Genomic DNA, 18,015 nt, shown 5'->3' on the forward strand with positions numbered 1-18,015 from the left:
CAGTACATATTACGCTACTTGTTTCGTTTCTTGTCCAAGGACTTATAATGTTAGTACACTGGCCATTTTTCAAATCATTCTTCTACTGCATCTATATGACTAGCATTAGCATTAGAGAATTTCTGAGACGTTTGAACATGAAAGAATTGTCTTCAAATTCTTGTCTTATCTTTGTAGTCTAGAAAATCTTTAGTTTGGAGAGGACGGGTCTCATTCCCATGGCATCAGACTTAAATTGCCTGGTGTGTCATGGTGGAGGCAAGTAAGAGATGCATTATGGTGTGAATGACAATAACAATGAGCAGGACTTTTGCACAAGAGACAGAAGCCCTGTGTGTGTGCTGTAACAATGACCTTTCCACATTGATAACCATGCTTATGCTTATGCTTTAATTCAGTTCAGTTTATTTATATAGTACCAAATCCCAACAAAAGTCATCTCAAGGCACTCCACAGTGAAAGGCTTAAGACCTTACATAATATAATGGTACACCTAGAATTATGTAGAAACCCCAAACAAATCGCATTTGAGCAGCACTAGACCACAATGAAGAGAAAAACTCTGTTTAGCAGAAGAAATCTCCAGCACAACCAGGATCAGAGTTGGCAGCCATCTCCCTCTACCAGTTGGTACCCTAACCTGCATACTATAAACAACTACTATACATGTGCTGTCATTTATATTTGTGTTTTATTTAATCTTTTCCCACAACCTAACCATGAAATTTTGAGAATTGAAATATTATTAGAATTGAAATTAAGAATTGAAATATTATTGAATGATAATTTCACCATGAGCACCATGTTAAAGCAGAAATTAGCCAAACTGCTCTGAAAAGACTAAATGGCTGTAATGGTTGTAGAGGAAACCAGTAATAGATTAACAAAAACAAAGTGTCATATTTCTGTGGGTGATAGATATACAGTTGGAAAATAAGTGCAAGCGAGGGATCGACAGAGCAGCACAGAGCCTCTGCAAGGAAAAGTAGAACAGGCCTGTTACCATTAAACTGCATCACTCCAATGACAAAGAGTAAGTAGAGAGAGAGAAAAGCCTAAAACAGACAGCATGAGTTGTATCCACCAAACCTAAGAAAAATAGCTCAGACATCAGTTCAGCTGTACCTCCCTGCCAGACCTTCCACTCAACACAACATCAGCATTAACATTGGATCTGCGGTGATTGTCCCCGGTAAGACAGCCAGAAACCTGGGGGCCATCATTGATGATCAACTGACCTTCACAGAACACATCGCCACAGTGTCTAGGTCGTGTAGGTATGCCCTCCACAACATCAGAAAGATCAAACCATACCTGACAGAGTACACGACCCAACTCATTGTACAGGCGTCTTGACCACTGCAATGCACTGCAGATGGGGTTACCAGCATCCACGACCAAACCCCTGCAGATGATCCAAAATGCAGCAGCATGCCTCATTTCAGCTCTTCAGATCTTGGCATTGGCTTCCTGTGGCTGCAAGGATCAAGTTCAAAGCTCTGTCTCTTGCCTACAGAGTGGTCAACTCTACAGCTCTATCTTATCTGAGTTCAATCATTCACGTCTACATCCCCTCCCGTCCACTCCACTCAACCGGTGAACAATGTCTGGTGGTACTAGCACCACACAGTCCACACCAAGGAAAACTCTTCAGCTCAGTGATCCCACGGTGGTGGAATGAGCTGCCTAACTCTGCACGCTCAGCCACCTCACTTGCAATCTTTAAAAAACTGCTAAAAACAGAACTCTTCCGCATCTTCCTTTGCACATTTGACTTTGTTAGCATTATTCATTTACCACTGGCTCTGTTTTATGAGTGAGTTGATTACAGTATTTTAGAATTTAGTTTTTCTAAAGGTAAAGTTTATTATATAATAAATATATGTTTTTAAAAAAACACTACTCTCCCAATTTCAAATAATTCTCGGCAGCCCTGGATGAACTTGGTACATTATTAAAAAATGTGAAATCTTTAAGAATCATGAAGATATTTCCAGTGATGTGAATGCAGTTTTTAGTCTTGGAAATTAAATTGTTCTCAACCAGGTGGGCCATGTGGAACAGCATTCTAAGTGTTACCATTATGCAGAATTACATTCTCTGAATATTCAACTAATTAGATCAATGAAAGCTCAGACAACACCTTAAATCTCTCCCTAGCTTAAACGGTGTGTTAGTCAATATTTTTATCTAAACAAATCAATGTGTAATGTGAAAACTGAAGCTTGTAGTACCCCTCAGGAGAGCTTTTCACCCTCTTTTGGTACAGTCTTTTAGAGATCACAGTTTTATTGTTTTGTTTCACAGCTCTTAAAACCTCATTCCTAAGACACATCAAGCAGCTGTTTTTAAAGAAACAGTTAGTGACTAGCTGGTTGGTGGTGTGGGGTGAATATAAATGTGCAAAAAAGGGAACTGTGTGCAAATCAATTTACTATTAGTGGATAATGTTTCTGTGTTGCAAGTTTGGAATCATTTAAAGAAATATAACTCAAGCAGTTGAACCTGCAATACATGTGTAAAGACATAAAACTATGGGTCTTTACTAAAATGGTTTGAACACTTAAAGAAGCTTTCAGACAAGGAACAACCACGGTTTTATATCTTCTCTGCCTACAGCATCTCAAGCCCAGTGCTGTACCACCCACTTCCCAGCTGACTGGCAAATGTGTTTGTGTTATGAGCTCTAGGGTGTGATTGAAACACAGAATGTCAAATTAGATTTCTATTCTTTGTCTACCTCTCCACTTGGCCTCGTAACACACTGACTGATTGTAGCACTGTGTCTGAACCATGATGCTCATGTGTTTCTGAATATTTTTTATTCAAGAGCCCTGTGTTTCCATGCTCTTGTAGCAGTTATTTAAACTTATGATAAAAATGTTTTTTTCCATCCACCTTCTTTTTTTCCTGCAGTTGAGATCAGTCAGTTTAGGCTATTGTTAGGAATTACTGAACCAAAAGCTATGTGAACATATGTGCAATGTTTGAATAATAATTTATTATTTGTACCTATAAGTCAGTGTTTCTCATATGAGCAAGCTCAGTGTAAAATCATTAATTGCAAATCACAGTGGAATGGGACATTGTATTTTGATCACACAAATGCATATGAGTGTGCAGTTATATTTTCCCTCTCTCTCTCTCTTTTCCCTCTTCCTGTCTCTCTGTCGAGCTACACGTCATTCCACCCTTTGCCCTCTGGACCTGTCTGACTCATCCTGATGCCCAACTTCTGGCTGGAGATCTCGTCGCCTGGATCCACCGTTTGCCCTATGGGATACGTTTGGAGACTGGATGGTCACAAGCTACTATGATGTCGGTCCTGGTCTCGGCGGACGTCGGAAGCTGTTTCTTGGAGGCCTCGACTCAACGCTCGATAGTCAAGGAATGGAACAAGTCTGCCTGCAATAACTAACTGGACTCCATATTAACTTAAAAGACATTAACTGTTATACTGGACTGCCTGCTGCCTACACAGCATATAATCACCCATATGAGGATGGGTTCCCTGTTGAGTCTGGTTCCTCTCAAGGTTTCTTCCTGTTGCCTTCTCAGGGAGTTTTTCCTTGCCACTGTCGCCCTCGGCTTGCTCATCAGGGACAATCTGATTATTATGATTCTTACACATTCACTGTTCATGTACTGTTCTTTGGTTGTGTAAAGCTGCTTTGTGACAATGTCAATTGTAAAAAGCGCTCTACAAATAAAATTGAATTGAATTGAATTGAATATAGGCACTAACATGGATGGTCAGATATGTTGGTGAAGATTCTCAGTCTTCCGGGTGAAGTTATCTGGAAGTTGAGTCATGGCAACTGGACTTCCTTCTTGTTAGGTTGAATTTTTTTGCTACTCATCCAAGTAGCTTCTTCAGTCTAAAGATGTTTGGTTGGAGCCCACAAATCTGTACTCCAGGATTGGTTTCGCTCCACAAGAAGGTGAAACAATGTAAGGGGAGTGTGTAAAGGATGTAATAGTCACACCTCTGCCAACCCCTCTTATCGCCTAAAATGGGTCGTTAGGTGAGTCCAACCTGGTGTAGGTGTGGATTGGGCCTGGTCTTTTTGCTGATGGATGAAAGGGCAGTATGATTATCAGAAGACAGGTTGTGTCTAAGGCATCCACCTCTGTTGAGTGAGGAGGTGTTGATTTGCACATGCAAGGAAGCTTCCCTCACCCCTCTCTTAAACCACAAAAGCCGTAGTACCAGGTCCAATGCAAAAACCTGGTCATCTCTTACATGGCTGGGGTTTCAGAAAAGCTGAAAAATATACAAGAAGCCTATAAAGTGTCTTGCTTACACTGTAATTTAATTATTGTTTCAGCTTGTTCAACCATCATTTATTCTTTATTCTAATAAACTTATTTAATTGGTGAAATTTTACCACCCTAGCTAGACAGTGAACTGTTTTTTTAAATAAATGTTATTACCAAAATAAATTATCACCATTAGGTTGTTAGTAGGTAGCTGCACCATGGCAACACACAATCTATTTTAGAAAGAAATTTAGATGCAAAGAGCTTACCATGAATTCAAATTTAGTATTACTAAATTACTATACTGTAATAACTTCTATAATAAATTGAAAAATACACTTTTAAAACTAGACAATTGCACTGAATGCATACTTTTAGGGGATTTTAATGCAAACTGGCAGGAAAAAGGTAGTAAAATAAAATTTAAATCAGTTATGGAAAAATTCAAATTTAAACAGATGATGGACAAACCTATTAGAATTACAGAACAAAGTCAAACACTTATAGACTTGATTTTTACAAATAGGCCAGAAAGAATAACTAAAACTTACAATCTCATCACTGGGCTTTCGGATCATAATATGACATTAGTAGTAAGGAAGTTAACAAATAAACGTTTCCTCTACCACAATATAAAAGAAAAATCAAAGTCCAGACAACAGGTCTGATCTTTCTGATATTGTGGAGGGCATATCTAGGTCGTGTAGATATGCCCTCCACAATATCAGAAAGATCAGACCCTATCTGACGGAGTACACAACCCAACTCATTGTACAGGCGTTGATCTTATCTCGCCTGGATTACTGCAATGCACTACTGATGGGTTTACCGGCATCCACAACCAAACCCCTCCAGATGATCCAAAATGCGGCAGCACGCCTCATTTTTAATCAACCTAAAAGGTCTCATGTCACACCGCTCTTCAGATCTTTGCACTGGCTTCCTGTGGCTGCAAGGATCAGGTTCAAAGCTCTGTCTCTTGCCTACAGAGTGGTTAACTCCACAGCTCCATCTTATCTCAATTCAATCGTTCAGGTCTACATCCCCTCCCGTCCACTGCGCTCAACCAGGGAACGTCGTCTGGTGGTACCTGCACCACACAGTCGACACCAAGGAAAACTGTTCAGCTCAGTGATCCCAAGATGGTGGAATGAGCTGCCTATCTCTGCACGCTCAGCCACCTCACTTGCAATCTTTAAAAAACTGCTGAAAACAGAACTCTTCTGCATCTTCCTTTGCACTTAAAAAATGAGCTGCCTATCTCTGCACGCTCAGCCACCTCACTTGCAATCTTTAAAAAACTGCTGAAAACAGAACTCTTCTGCATTTTCCTTTGCACTTAAAAAATGAGCTGCCTATCTCTGCACACTCAGCCACCTCACTTGCAATCTTTAAAAAACTGCTGAAAACAGAACTCTTCTGCATCTTCCTTTGCACAAAAAAAAAAAATTCTACCCTTTCTAACATCTCTTGAAACAGAAACACTTTTTCAATAGCACTTTGCTTTGATGTTGTTTCTTCTTGACTTAGATTTTGTTTGCTTGCCTTGTTCCTCACTTGTAAGTCGCTTTGGATAAAAGCGTCTGCTAAATGACTAAATGTAAACAGGTATACCAAGAGGAAAAATGAATGATTTCGAGCATGACTTAAAATTGATAAACTGGGAAACTGTCACTAAAAATTAGATTTGACCCAAAGTGTAGACAAATTTGTCACCACATTAAGCAGCCTGACAAACATGTATACCAAAACTTGGACAAGTAAACCAAAGAAGTACTCTCGCCCATGGTTCAACAATGGCATCTGGCATATCATGAAAAAACGAAATCTTGCTCTCAAAAAGTGTTTGACAACAAAAAATAAAACTGACCACTTGATTTACACTGGGCTCAGAAATGAAATCATACGTGACCTGAAAAATGCTAAAACTGCTTACTATACTAAAATGATTGAAGAAGCAAATGGGAGTAGTCACAATACTAGTAGGAAAAAGCATCAAACAATTGACTGTATTAAATTTCAAGGAAATTTCATAAATGATAATCAATCAATTGCAAATGTCTTTAATACCTTAATACATTGAATCAGTTCATGAACTAGCAAATAAGTTTAATAACCAACAGATATTTCAGAACGAAATTAATCTTGATAATACTGGCTTCTTTCAAATTAAAGATGGTTTCAGTCTTACCTGGAGTGAAGGCAACAATGTGTTATGGTTGGGGGAGTTAAATCTAATCTCTGTCCTAATGACATGGGAGTTCCACAATCGTCAGTATTAGGGCCATTATTGTTTACAATGTACGGTACATTAATGACCTGCCAGACTGTTGTGAGGGTGTCAATTGGCAGCTATATGCTGATGATACAGTTATTTATGTGTCTGCCAAAACCCCCACTCTTGCCGGGCAAGGCTTGACACAGTTTCAAAGTGGCTTGAATTATCGCATCTAACTTTAAATGTCCAAAAAACTGTTCCAGTGTGTTTTTCCATTACTACAAGATCCTCTCACAGTAAATTTGAGTTACATTTAAATAATGGAAAAATCACAGAAGTCAGTGAAACAAAATATTTGGGCATTGTTCTTGATAAGACCTTATTTTTTGCTTAACCAAAGTCAAGTGAAACACAGAATATGTAAGAAAGTAAAATCTAACTTGAACTGCTTCCGTTTTCTCAGAAGGAAGTTATCTTATCAAGCGGCTCTGTTGTATATACATGCAATGATTTTTTCACCACTTTCATATTGCATCACAACATGGTCTCAAGTCTCTCTTTTTAATCTAAAGAGAGTTATCTCACTGTACAATCAATTCATCAAAGTATTAGATAGGAGAAACCTGTGAGGTGGCATCACTGTGAAACAATAAAGAAGTACAAGCTTTTTACCTTTGAAAACAAAAATAACATTGTTAATTTTAGTATATTGAAACAGTTTTTTAAATGTGTGAACAATCATGTGTCACCACTGTTCTCAGCTCTTATTGTCAGGCATCAGAGCCCATTACTAGTACTAAGTCATCAAGGGTGAGAATGTCTAATCACGTTCTCACCCTTGATGACTTAGTACTGGCCTCAAGTAATACTGTAAGAAATCTCGGAGTTATCTTTGATCAGGATATCTCCTTCACTTCATACATCAAAGATATCTCTAGAACTTACTTTTTTCACCTGAGAAACATTGCTAAAATTCGGAGCATCCTGTCCCAAAGTGATGCTGAAAAACTAGTCCATGCATTTGTTACTTCCAGACTGGACTATTGTAATTCCTTATTAATAGAATGCCATAATAACTCATTAAAAAGTCTCCAGTTAATCCAAAATGCTGCAGCCAGAGTTCTGACTGGAATTAGCAAGAGTGATCATATTTCTCCTACGTTAGCTTCTCCATTGGCTCACTGTAAAATCCATAATTGAATTTAAAATTCTTCTCCTCACTTATAAATCCCTTAATAATCAGGCTCCATCTTATCTTAAAGAACTCATAGTTCCATATCTTCCAAGCAGAACTCTACATTCTCATAGTGCAGGTTTACTTGTGGTTCCTAGAGTTTCCAAATGTGGAATAGAGGGCAGAGCCTTTAGCTACCAAGCCCCTCTCCTGTGGAACCAGCTCCCAGTTCAGGTTCTGGAGGCAGACACCCTCTCCACATTTAAGACTAAACTTAAAACTTTCCTTTTTTATAAAGCTTATAGTTAGAGATGGATCAGGGGACTCTGAACCATCTCATAGTTATGCTGATATAGCTTAGTCTGCTGGGGGAACTCTACTGACAAACTGAGCTCCTCTCTCCTCTCTCCTTTCTCCTGTATGAATGCAAATGCCACCATTGCATGTCATTAACTGTGTGTCTTCTCTTTCCTGTAGTTGTGTTTCCTCCTCTCTGTCTCCCTCTCTCTGTACTTTTCTGCAGGTATCCTCGGCCTGGAGCTGTACATCTCCAGAATCCAATTCACCTGCCCAATGTTCTTGCTGCTTGTTGTTGTCTTTATTGCCTGATGTTCTTTTCTCTCTTCTCTTTCCACTCACCCCAACCGGTCGAGGCAGATGGCCACTAACCTCTCCCCACTAACCTTAAATCGCGAACCGATATTAACATCTTTAATAGAGAATTAAAACAAATCTAGCCATAGGGGTTGCAAGCCAGTGACTTCTGTGCCGGTCTCAAGCCCGGATAAATAGAGAGGGTTGCGTCAGGAAGGGCATCCGGCGTAAAAATTGCCAAAATAACCATGCGAATCATTCACAAGACTTTCATACCGGATCGGTCGAGGCCCGGGTTAACAACGACCGCCACCGATGCTGTTAACCTACAGGGTGCCGGTGGAAATTTGACTACTGTTGGTCGAAGAAAGAGGGGAGGCAGAAGAGTTCGTGGTCAGAGAGAGAAGGGAAAAGGCAGGAACATAGATTTGAGAATAGGGACTCTTAACGTTGGTACGATGACAGGGAAAGGCAGAGAGCTGGCAGACATGATGGAGAGAAGAAAGGTAGATGTTCTGTGTGTGCAGGAGACAAGGTGGAAAGGCAGCAAGGCACGTAGTATCGGAGGAGGATACAAACTGTTCTACCATGGTGTTGATAGGAAGAGAAACGGGGTAGGAGTGATCTTGAAGGGGGAGTTTGTGAACAATGTTCTAGAGGTGAAAAGAGTCTCAGACAGAGTGATGAGCCTAAAGCTAGAAATTGAAGGGGTGATGATGAATGTAGTCAGTGGGTATGCGCCACAGGTTGGCTGTGAGTTAGAAGAGAAGGAGAGATTCTGGAGTGAGTTTGATGAGGTCATAGAGAGTATCCCCAGAGGAGAGAGAGTTGTTGTTGGAGCAGACTTCAATGGGCATGTTGGTGAGGGCAACAGAGGTGATGAGGAGGTGATGGGCAGGTTTGGTGTGAAGGAAAGGAATCTGGAAGGACAGATGGTGGTGGACTTTGCTAAGAGGATGGAAATGGCTGTAGTCAACACTTACTTCCAGAAGCGAGAGGAACATAGAGTGACATACAGAAGTGGAGGTAGGAGTACGCAGGTGGACTACATCCTATGTAGACGAGGTCATTTGAGAGAGGTTAGTGACTGCAAAGTGGTGGTAGGAGAGAGTGTAGCCAGACAGCACCGCATGGTGGTGTGTAAGATGACTCTGGTGGTCAGGAAGAAGAAGAGAGGGAAGACAGAGAAGAAGACCAAGTGGTGGAAGCTAAAGAATGAAGAAACTTGTGAGGAATTCAGACAGAAGTTGAGACAGGTTCTGGGTGGTCAGGATGAGCTTCCAGATGACTGGGAAACCACAGCAGAAGTTATCAGGGAAACAGGTAGGAAGGTGCTAGGTGTGTCATCTGGAAAGAGGAAAAAAGGTAAAGACACTTGGTGGTGGAATGAGGAAGTACAGGAATGCATCCAGAGGAAGAGGTTAGCTAGAAGGAAGTGGGATGTAGAAAGGACTGAGGAAAGTAGACAGGAGTACAAGGAAGCGCAGCGTAGAGTGAAGAGGGAGGTGGCAAAGGCCAAACAGAAAGCTTACGATGAGCTGTATGACAGGTTAGACACAAAGGAAGGAGAGAAGGACTTGTACAGGCTAGCCAGACAGAGAGATAGAGATGGGAAGGATGTGCAACAGGTAAGGGTGATTAAGGACAGAGATGGAAAGGTGCTAACAACCCAGGAGAGTGTGCAGAAAAGATGGAAGGAGTATTTTGAGGATCTGATGAATGAGGAAAATGACAGGGAAAGAAGGGAGGAAGATGTGGATGTTGTGGAGCAGGAAATAGCAGAGATTGGAAAGGATGAGGTTAGGAAGGCTCTGAAAAGGATGAAGAGTGGAAAGGCTGTTGGTCCTGATGACATACCTGTGGAGGTGTGGAAGTGCTTAGGAGAGGCAGCAGTGGAGTTTCTAACCAGTTTGTTCAATAGGATTCTAGAGAGTGAGAAGATGCCTGAGGAATGGAGGAGAAGTGTTCTAGTTCCGATCTTTAAGAACAAGGGTGACACGCAGAACTGCAGCAACTATAGAGGAATAAAGTTGATGAGCCACACAATGAAGCTGTGGGAAAGAGTAGTGGAAGCCAGGCTTAGGAAGAAGGTGGAGATTTGTGAGCAGCAGTATGGTTTCATGCCCCGTAAGAGCACCACTGATGCCATTTTTGCTTTGAGAATGTTGATGGAAAAGTACAGAGATGGTCAGAAGGAGCTGCATTGTGTCTTTGTAGATTTAGAGAAGGCGTATGACAGGGTGCCGAGGGAGGAGCTATGGTACTGTATGAGGTCGTCGGGAGTGGCAGAGAAGTACGTCAGAGTAGTTCAGGACATGTATGAGAGAAGTATGACGGTGGTGAGATGTGCTGTAGGTCAGACAGAGGAGTTCAAGGTGGAGGTGGGACTACACCAAGGATCAGCTTTGAGTCCCTTCTTGTTTGCTATGCTGATGGACAGGCTGACAGAAGAGTGTCAGCAAGACTCAAAGGAAAGGTCTACAAGACAGTGGTGAGACCAGCTCTGCTCTATGGGTTAGAGACGGTAGCAGTGAGAAAGAGACAAGAGGCTGAGATGGAGGTAGCAGAGATGAAGATGTTGAGGTTCTCCTTAGGAGTGACCAGGTTAGACAGAATAAGGAACGAGTACATCAGAGGGACGGCTCGCGTTGCCTGTGTTAGCGACAAAGTCAGAGAGGCCAGACTGAGATGGTTCGGACATGTTCAGAGGAGGGATAGTGAGTATATTGGTAGAAGGATGTTGGAGATGGAGCTGCCAGGCAGGAGGACAAGAGGACGACCAAAGAGGAGATATATGGATGTCTTAACAGAGGACATGAGGTTGGCTAGTGTTAGGGTAGAAGATGCCCATGATAGAGTTAGGTGGAGAAGGATGATTCGCTGTGGCGACCCCTGATGGGAAAAGCCGAAAGAGAAGAAGAATAGAGAATTAAAACAGTGGTTGAAGTCGGGACAAACTTGTTCACACAATTGTCTTAATACATAAAAAAAGGTTTTAACATGTTTGCACTGTGCTAAATGTACTGTTAATTAATTACTTGTGTTTTTAGTATTTGTCTTGCATTTTAAAATGGTATTTTGTATTGTGTAATCTATCCTTTCTAAAAGCCCCCTATGGACTGGTGTTGAAAATTAGCACATGTGCTAACACACCTAAGCATATGCTTTTTTAGTATTCTTCAGTCTCCAGCCTTGGTGGGTCTGCTGTTATGTTACTACCCTGCCACTGTGAGTACACCTTGGATGGCTCAGTGGAGAACATCCTGTTTATTCTCCTGGTCTCAACTTCTCTGGTGTATCTCTTCAGTCGGGTAGCCAGGGCTTTGAGGCTTTGCTTGGCAGTCTCCTAAGGCCTCAGGTATGGTCATGTTACTGTACTTCTTCTGTGGTATTTCATGATGCCTTTCTGCAATTCTGGTAGTTGGCTAACTTCTCTCCGTGTTGCCTTGATCTTAGCCTCCAACCTCCATTTCCATGGAGGATACTGCATCTTATGGCTTGTGTTTATCTTATAGTCAAGTATCTCAAGGATCACAGTTGCTGTGCTGTATATCAGCTGATTGGTCTCAGTGATGGTCATAGTTGGTATTGTCTATAGTGCTGCATTCACATCTTTTAGCAGACTTAGAATATACTTCACTTATTCTTGTAAACTGGCCTTGGGGGCTCCATGTGTCCATCTAAGCCATGATCCTCAATCATAGGTCAGCTGCTCTTGCATTAATATATATATATTCTTGCCTCATGCACTGGGTGAGCAACATTTAATGGCCTGTGTGAATGTGTTATATTGTAGCGACCCTCCTTCTTGACAGACCAATCCTGACAAGGATTGGATGTGGTTCAAACCCTGCTGACCTTCTTTAATGAACTGAAAATTCTATTAAGGAATACCAACTTTACCTGCAAATTAGCCGAAGGTTAGAGACAGAATGGGCAGAACAGAACAACAAGAGTAAGAAAGAGAAAGGAATCTGAAAAGTGTGCATAAACTATCAATCAAGAGAGTGCGAGTGACAGCTTGTGGATTTCATGGGAGACATCCAAGGAGGACACCAGTGTTGAAAGCAAATCATAAAAACACAAGACTGGAACTTGCCACAATGCATGCTGACAAGCCACAAAGCTTCTGGGAGCATGATTTTGAAGACAAAACTGGAGTTTTTTGGCAGGGCATTTCAGCTCTATATTCACAGACGCTAAAATGAAGCATACTAAGAAAAGAACGCTGTCACTACTGTGAAACTTTAAGGAGGCTCAGTTATGTTTTGGGGCTGCTTTGCTGAATCTTGCACAGGGTGTCTTGAATCTGTACAGGGTACAATGAAATCTCAAGACTTTCAAGGCATTCTGGAGCGAAATGTGCTGCCTAGTGTCAGAAAGCTTTGTCTCAGTTGCAGGTCATGGATCTTCCAACAGGATAATGACCCAAAACACATCACTAAAAACACCCAAGAACGCATAAGAGCAAAACATTGGACTATTCTGAAGTGACCTTATATGGTCCCTGATCTAAATCCTATTGAACATCTGTGGAAGGAGATGAAACATGCCATCTGGAGAAGGCACCCTTCAAACCTGAGACAAGTGGAACAGTTTACTCATGAGGAGTGGGCCAAAATATCTGTTGATAGGTGTAGAAGTCTCATTACAATTACAGAAATTGTTTGATTGTAGTAATTGTTTTAAAAGGTTGTGCAACAAAATGTGTGCGCTTTAGGTTTAGGGTCCTACTGGATTAACTGATCCCCGTAATCTGATGCATGGCACATTATACATCTTGCATCTGAAGTTGTACGTAATCAGATTACTCCCTGTATGGGCATTCTCATTAAAGTGCAGTGTTGAAAACCACTAGAGACTCCCAATCCTACTTTTTGAATAGGGGTGGATGTCGGGGTTGCTTAGAGGGCAATGATGCAGATAAAGAGAAGGATAAAAGAGAGAGAAAGTGTGAGCGAGAAAGAGAGAGAGGAATCAAATGTATGAAAAAATATCACAGATGCTTCTCCTTTCAGTGCATATTTGTAACATTGCAGAGATGTGATTTAGCCACATTGTGGTGGCCACTGTCACTATACTAAACTGAGTCAATAGCTCCACATTGGAAGCATGGTAGGTCTGGCCCAGAGTTTCTATATTTTTCCAAAACAGACATATCAGACATCGGATAAGTTAGTGGGCTTGTCATTGTCACTACACGTCTCCCTAAAGCTCTTTTTAAATTCTTTACATAACTAATTACTATTATTTTCTTCATGTACAGCTGTAGTGAAGCACCTATGGGCTTCACTATATTACTCTCATATTCTTCCCATATGATTACTACATCTCGACCCTCTGTACGATTGCATGTTTTTCATCCCACATTCAAGTGTGAGTGCTAGGAGCAGCTAGAAACACATTGTAGTCCACTGAAACCATACAGACATTATGCTGCTTACAGTACCCACTCAGGCCCTGTGTGGTCTGCAGCTACAGCAAAGTCAGGAAGTGTATCTTTAAATTGCAACAATACACAAAGCTTGTAGTATAGACTCACATTTCTTAATAGGGGAAGAGCTATTTGTCCTGATAGGAGACTGATTTTGAGGCTGGTAGGGGGGAAGGGAGCAGCACCAAAGCTTCTATACCCAGAGGCAATTCACATAGGCAAGGCAAGGGCCACTACACTGGGTGGGAACAACATGAACCCTCTCTCTCCTATCAGCCTCCCCTTTTGTCGCCAACCAGTCCCTCTTCAGATTGGATCAGCCGTTTTACTGCTTCTGAAACCTTTTTCACCTTTTCTGGCCCAATTTATCTTTGTATAAATTTTAGTATGAAAAAGAAACATTTGCTTCTGTGGATTTAATGCCATGTCAGCCAAGTGCTTTCTGTGTAGTCTTTCATCAGCAAGTACTTTTTCTATTAAAATTATCTGAGATAAGATTGGGAATGGGCGTGTAATAAAATAAAATAAAACCTCAGATTATGACGTTGAAAGCTGGGTTATGTTTTTTGGTTTATGTTTTGCTTGAATATTCTACCGAAAGCCATCGAGCGACATGGTGCCACTACAGAAGCAACAGTTGGTGCCATGTAGCCTGTCTGGTAGATGCCTTCTGCAGATGAAACCTTTGTTTAATTCACTATTTGAAGGCAACTGAAAGCAAATTTAGGTGTTTCTCCTGTTTCACGATGCTCTTACCTTTTGCTGCCTCCTGGCCATATCAGTAGGTTGCTTTGCGTTGAACGGATAGGCGATGCAGCGCATCACAAACACATACAACTGGAGTCTCTTTTTCCTCTCCTCCTCTTCCCTTTGCATCTTTTCCAGGTCCTCCTTTTCTTTGTCGCTACCCACCGACGGGCTGGGGCTGGATGGACGGCCACCAGTGCTCCCGCGGGGCCGGGGCTGAAGCCCTCCGCCGCCGTGGCTGTCAGCGGCTCGGCCCGGTGGAAGTCGGGCTCCACCGAGGCTCTTCGGGGCCGCCACCTCTTTGCGCTCCACCACCACTATCTCATCCCCTTCTTCCTCGCTGGAAGACGGGTCCAACATGTTGCCGAGGCTTGGACTGAGATTATCCCTACTGCAAAAGTAAAACTGCAAAATTAGAAAGAAAAGATGCCGATCTGCTTCACTGACAACCACAGAGGCACGGATGCGATTAAAGATGTGAAGACGCAGAACCCCTGACTGTGGCCCCTGACTGATGAGGAGAAAAAAAACTGTCGTCAGACAACTAAATCTGAGCGAGAAAAAATGAAAGCGTTTGGTTGCGTGGTTTCCAAGCCGTCCAACTCTGCCAGTCAGTGGCACATAGAAGGGATTTGTCATAAAAGGATAAGAGGGGGAGGGGTCGCAGGGAGAGAAACAGCAGGAAACGTTGATGTGTTGTTCCTCTGCTGCCCGAAGGAGGAAGAGGCAGGACTCGGAGCTGACCGCGGTGCTGAAACCCGATCCCCAGCTGCTTTTGATCAGACTGTGAGCACAATGAACGGCCACCTGATGATCCAGTCAAGACAAAAGAAGATCAGTTTAGACATCACCAGACCGGAATCTTAGCTGTCTGGCCTTCACAGTAAAAGCTTTTTATTTAAAATACTTAATCAAATATTACTACTAAAACGAAATTACAAGCAATTTCTTCTTATAAAAGTCAGAAATTTCCCTTATAAAAAGTTGGATAAATGTATAATCTCAAAGAAAGTACTAGGGAGGCCAACAATAAAATAAAATATGTTTTTATTAAATTACTAGCATCAATATGGAATAGAGTTGAAGTTTATTTAGATTGTTTACATTTAAATTTAAATATATAACAAAACAAATAAATAGCATTGGTTGAGGAAGGAAAGGAGAAAAAAGTAAGCCTCCTCTTGGTGGTAAATAACTTTCCCAATCTTGAGGAGAATGTGTATAAAGCCTCTGAGTCTACCCAGGTAAAGAATTTGTAATATATCCACGTCATGCAGAGCTGCTAGATGACAGTTCTTGGTGTGCCTAGCCTCTCTTTAGATTACATTTGGACAAGTGATATCTGAAAATTATTTTGTCTTGGTCTCCACATCAAATCGCTTGGAAACAGAACACTAACTGAGGGGGTCATGCTTGGCTTGTAGGCACAAGAAGATCTAAACTTATCAAAATACCATAAAGGTCTGTAACATTCACACAATATTTTATTAATTTTATATTGAAAGGCATATTCTCAAAGACAGAGAAAAATATTGTAACAAAGAAAAAAAGGTAAGTACTATAATAATCAAGAATACTCAAGAAGACAATACAAACTGAAGTCAGGCATATCACAGAAAACAGAATGATTAATTCAGTGATTGACAAAGATGCCAAGCTCTTGTTCAGTGACAACTTGACTTGCTTTAAGTTCTTGAAGATATTTCACCTCTTATCCAAAAGGCTTTATCAGTTCTGAATGACTGGAGGAAATAGCAGGCCTATAAACCATGTGGAGTCATTAAGCCATTAATAGTTTGATTGTAGCCTGCGATCTCTTGTTTCACCAGGCTTTCATATCACTGGGGCCATCTGAGACAAGGTGCGAGTGACTGGGAGCCACCTGGGGGAGTGAACTGCATTGGAAGTCAGAGATAGACTATACCTTTGGACACCCCCACTGTTGGGGGAGGGTCATTCCACCTTGACATGAATGACTTCTTTCACACCTCTCCCATACCATGTCTTCTCTGTCCAGAATGTGAACATTGCTCTCTTTTGTATATTCTTCACTGCATTTGGGATAACATTGACCTGGATAAGTGAAAATCTTCACAGACAGGATAGGATAAAGTAAAAATTTTATCTCTAAATTCTCAGTCATCCAGGTGAACTTATCTGGAAGCTGACTCATGGCAACTAACCTAACCTTCTTGTTAGGTCGAAACTTTTCAGTACCCATCTAAGCTGCTACTTTAGTCTGGTGATAGTTAGTCAAACATTTTATTATAACTAAGTCTGTAGTGTGTAACTTCTTCTCTCTTTGTAATAGAGAGAGGTGCTGTCAAAATCTCCTGAGATAGTCCCTTCTAATAGCTGATACTTGTCTTTCTAACAAGTCACTGCCGTTTTCATTATGTCACCTGCATTTAAAAGACAAAAATAAAAAAGCTAATTTCTAGTAATTCATTCAAAATAAAAATACCATAATGACCCAGTGATATGGAGAAAAAACAGCAGCTAGTCAGACTGAGCAGATTTTAGATAGATATATAGATAGATAGATAGATAGATAGAAAGGAAATTTTTGGTGTTGCAGCAGCCATTACACAGAAAAACATTTAAACATTAAGTAACATAATTTACACAACAATACACAACAACAGTACATGAATAACACACAGTATAAACAATAATAACAACAAAACACACTGTAAAACTTAAATGGAAGTGACTTAGTTACACATTGTTAAACCATCAGCGTGGACACTGACTCTCTGTCAGGGAATCATTGTACAGGCTGATGGCTGTTGGCACAAATTACTTCCTGTACCTTTCCTTGTCACAGTGGAGCTGGAGAAGTCTCTGACTAAAACTGCTACGCTGTTTGACAAGTAGGCTGTGGAGAGGATGTGAGCTGTTCTCCGTGATGCTCAGCAGTTTGTGCAGCATCCTCCTCTCCACCACCTGCTCTAAAGGTTCCAGAGAAGCCCCCAGCACAGAGCCAGCTTTCCTTATCAGCTTATTCAGTTTCTTAGTGTCGATGGCACTGATGCTGCTGCCCCAGCAGACGACAGCAAAGAATATCGCACTGGCTACAACAGACTGGTAAAAGATCTGCAGCATCTTGTTGCACACATTAAAGGACCTGAGCTTTCTCAGGATGTAGAGTCTACTCTGTCTCTGCCTGTATACAGCCTCTGTGTTGAACTTACAGTCCAGTCTGTTGTCCAGGGTAACTGGAAGTTTAACACAGAGGCTGTATTTTAACCACTTTATGTACTGGCAGGTGGTTAATCCATAATAAGAACAACATATAACAACATAATAACATTAAAAACTTGTCTCCAAAAGTAACTAGTAACTGAAGCTGTACAATAAATGCACTAGAGTAAAAGTACCATTGAAAATAATTCTAGTTGCCATAACCTAGTTTAATTGTAGATCGTGAGTCAGTTTTGTGTGGCTTATTTTAGAAGACTTTACTAATTATTAACCTACACACTTTATTGGTACAATGGCATTCATGCATAGCATATACTTCATTTTGCAAGTTTAATCATAAAGCCTAATATATAGGATATATAATTTTTTTAATTATACAGTTTT

The 18,015-nt window shown here is 41.1% G+C and overlaps 1 protein-coding gene across 3 annotated transcripts in view; it reads right to left on the reverse strand.

Annotated features, from left to right (window-relative positions):
* Positions 1 to 14,918, reverse strand: part of cadpsa (Ca2+-dependent activator protein for secretion a) — a 174,366-nt gene extending 159,448 nt beyond the window's left edge. For all 3 annotated transcript variants that reach the window (XM_026344705.1, XM_026344706.1, XM_026344704.1), the window contains exon 1: positions 14,437 to 14,918. In XM_026344705.1, the coding sequence (XP_026200490.1) occupies positions 14,437 to 14,787 (351 nt within the window). In that variant the 5' untranslated portion in view covers positions 14,788 to 14,918. The remainder of the gene's footprint in view (positions 1 to 14,436) is intronic.
* Positions 14,919 to 18,015: the final 3,097 nt, after the last annotated feature.

This window comes from Anabas testudineus, chromosome 5, assembly GCF_900324465.2.
Source record: "Anabas testudineus chromosome 5, fAnaTes1.2, whole genome shotgun sequence".
Classification (NCBI taxonomy): Eukaryota; Metazoa; Chordata; class Actinopteri; order Anabantiformes; family Anabantidae; genus Anabas; species Anabas testudineus.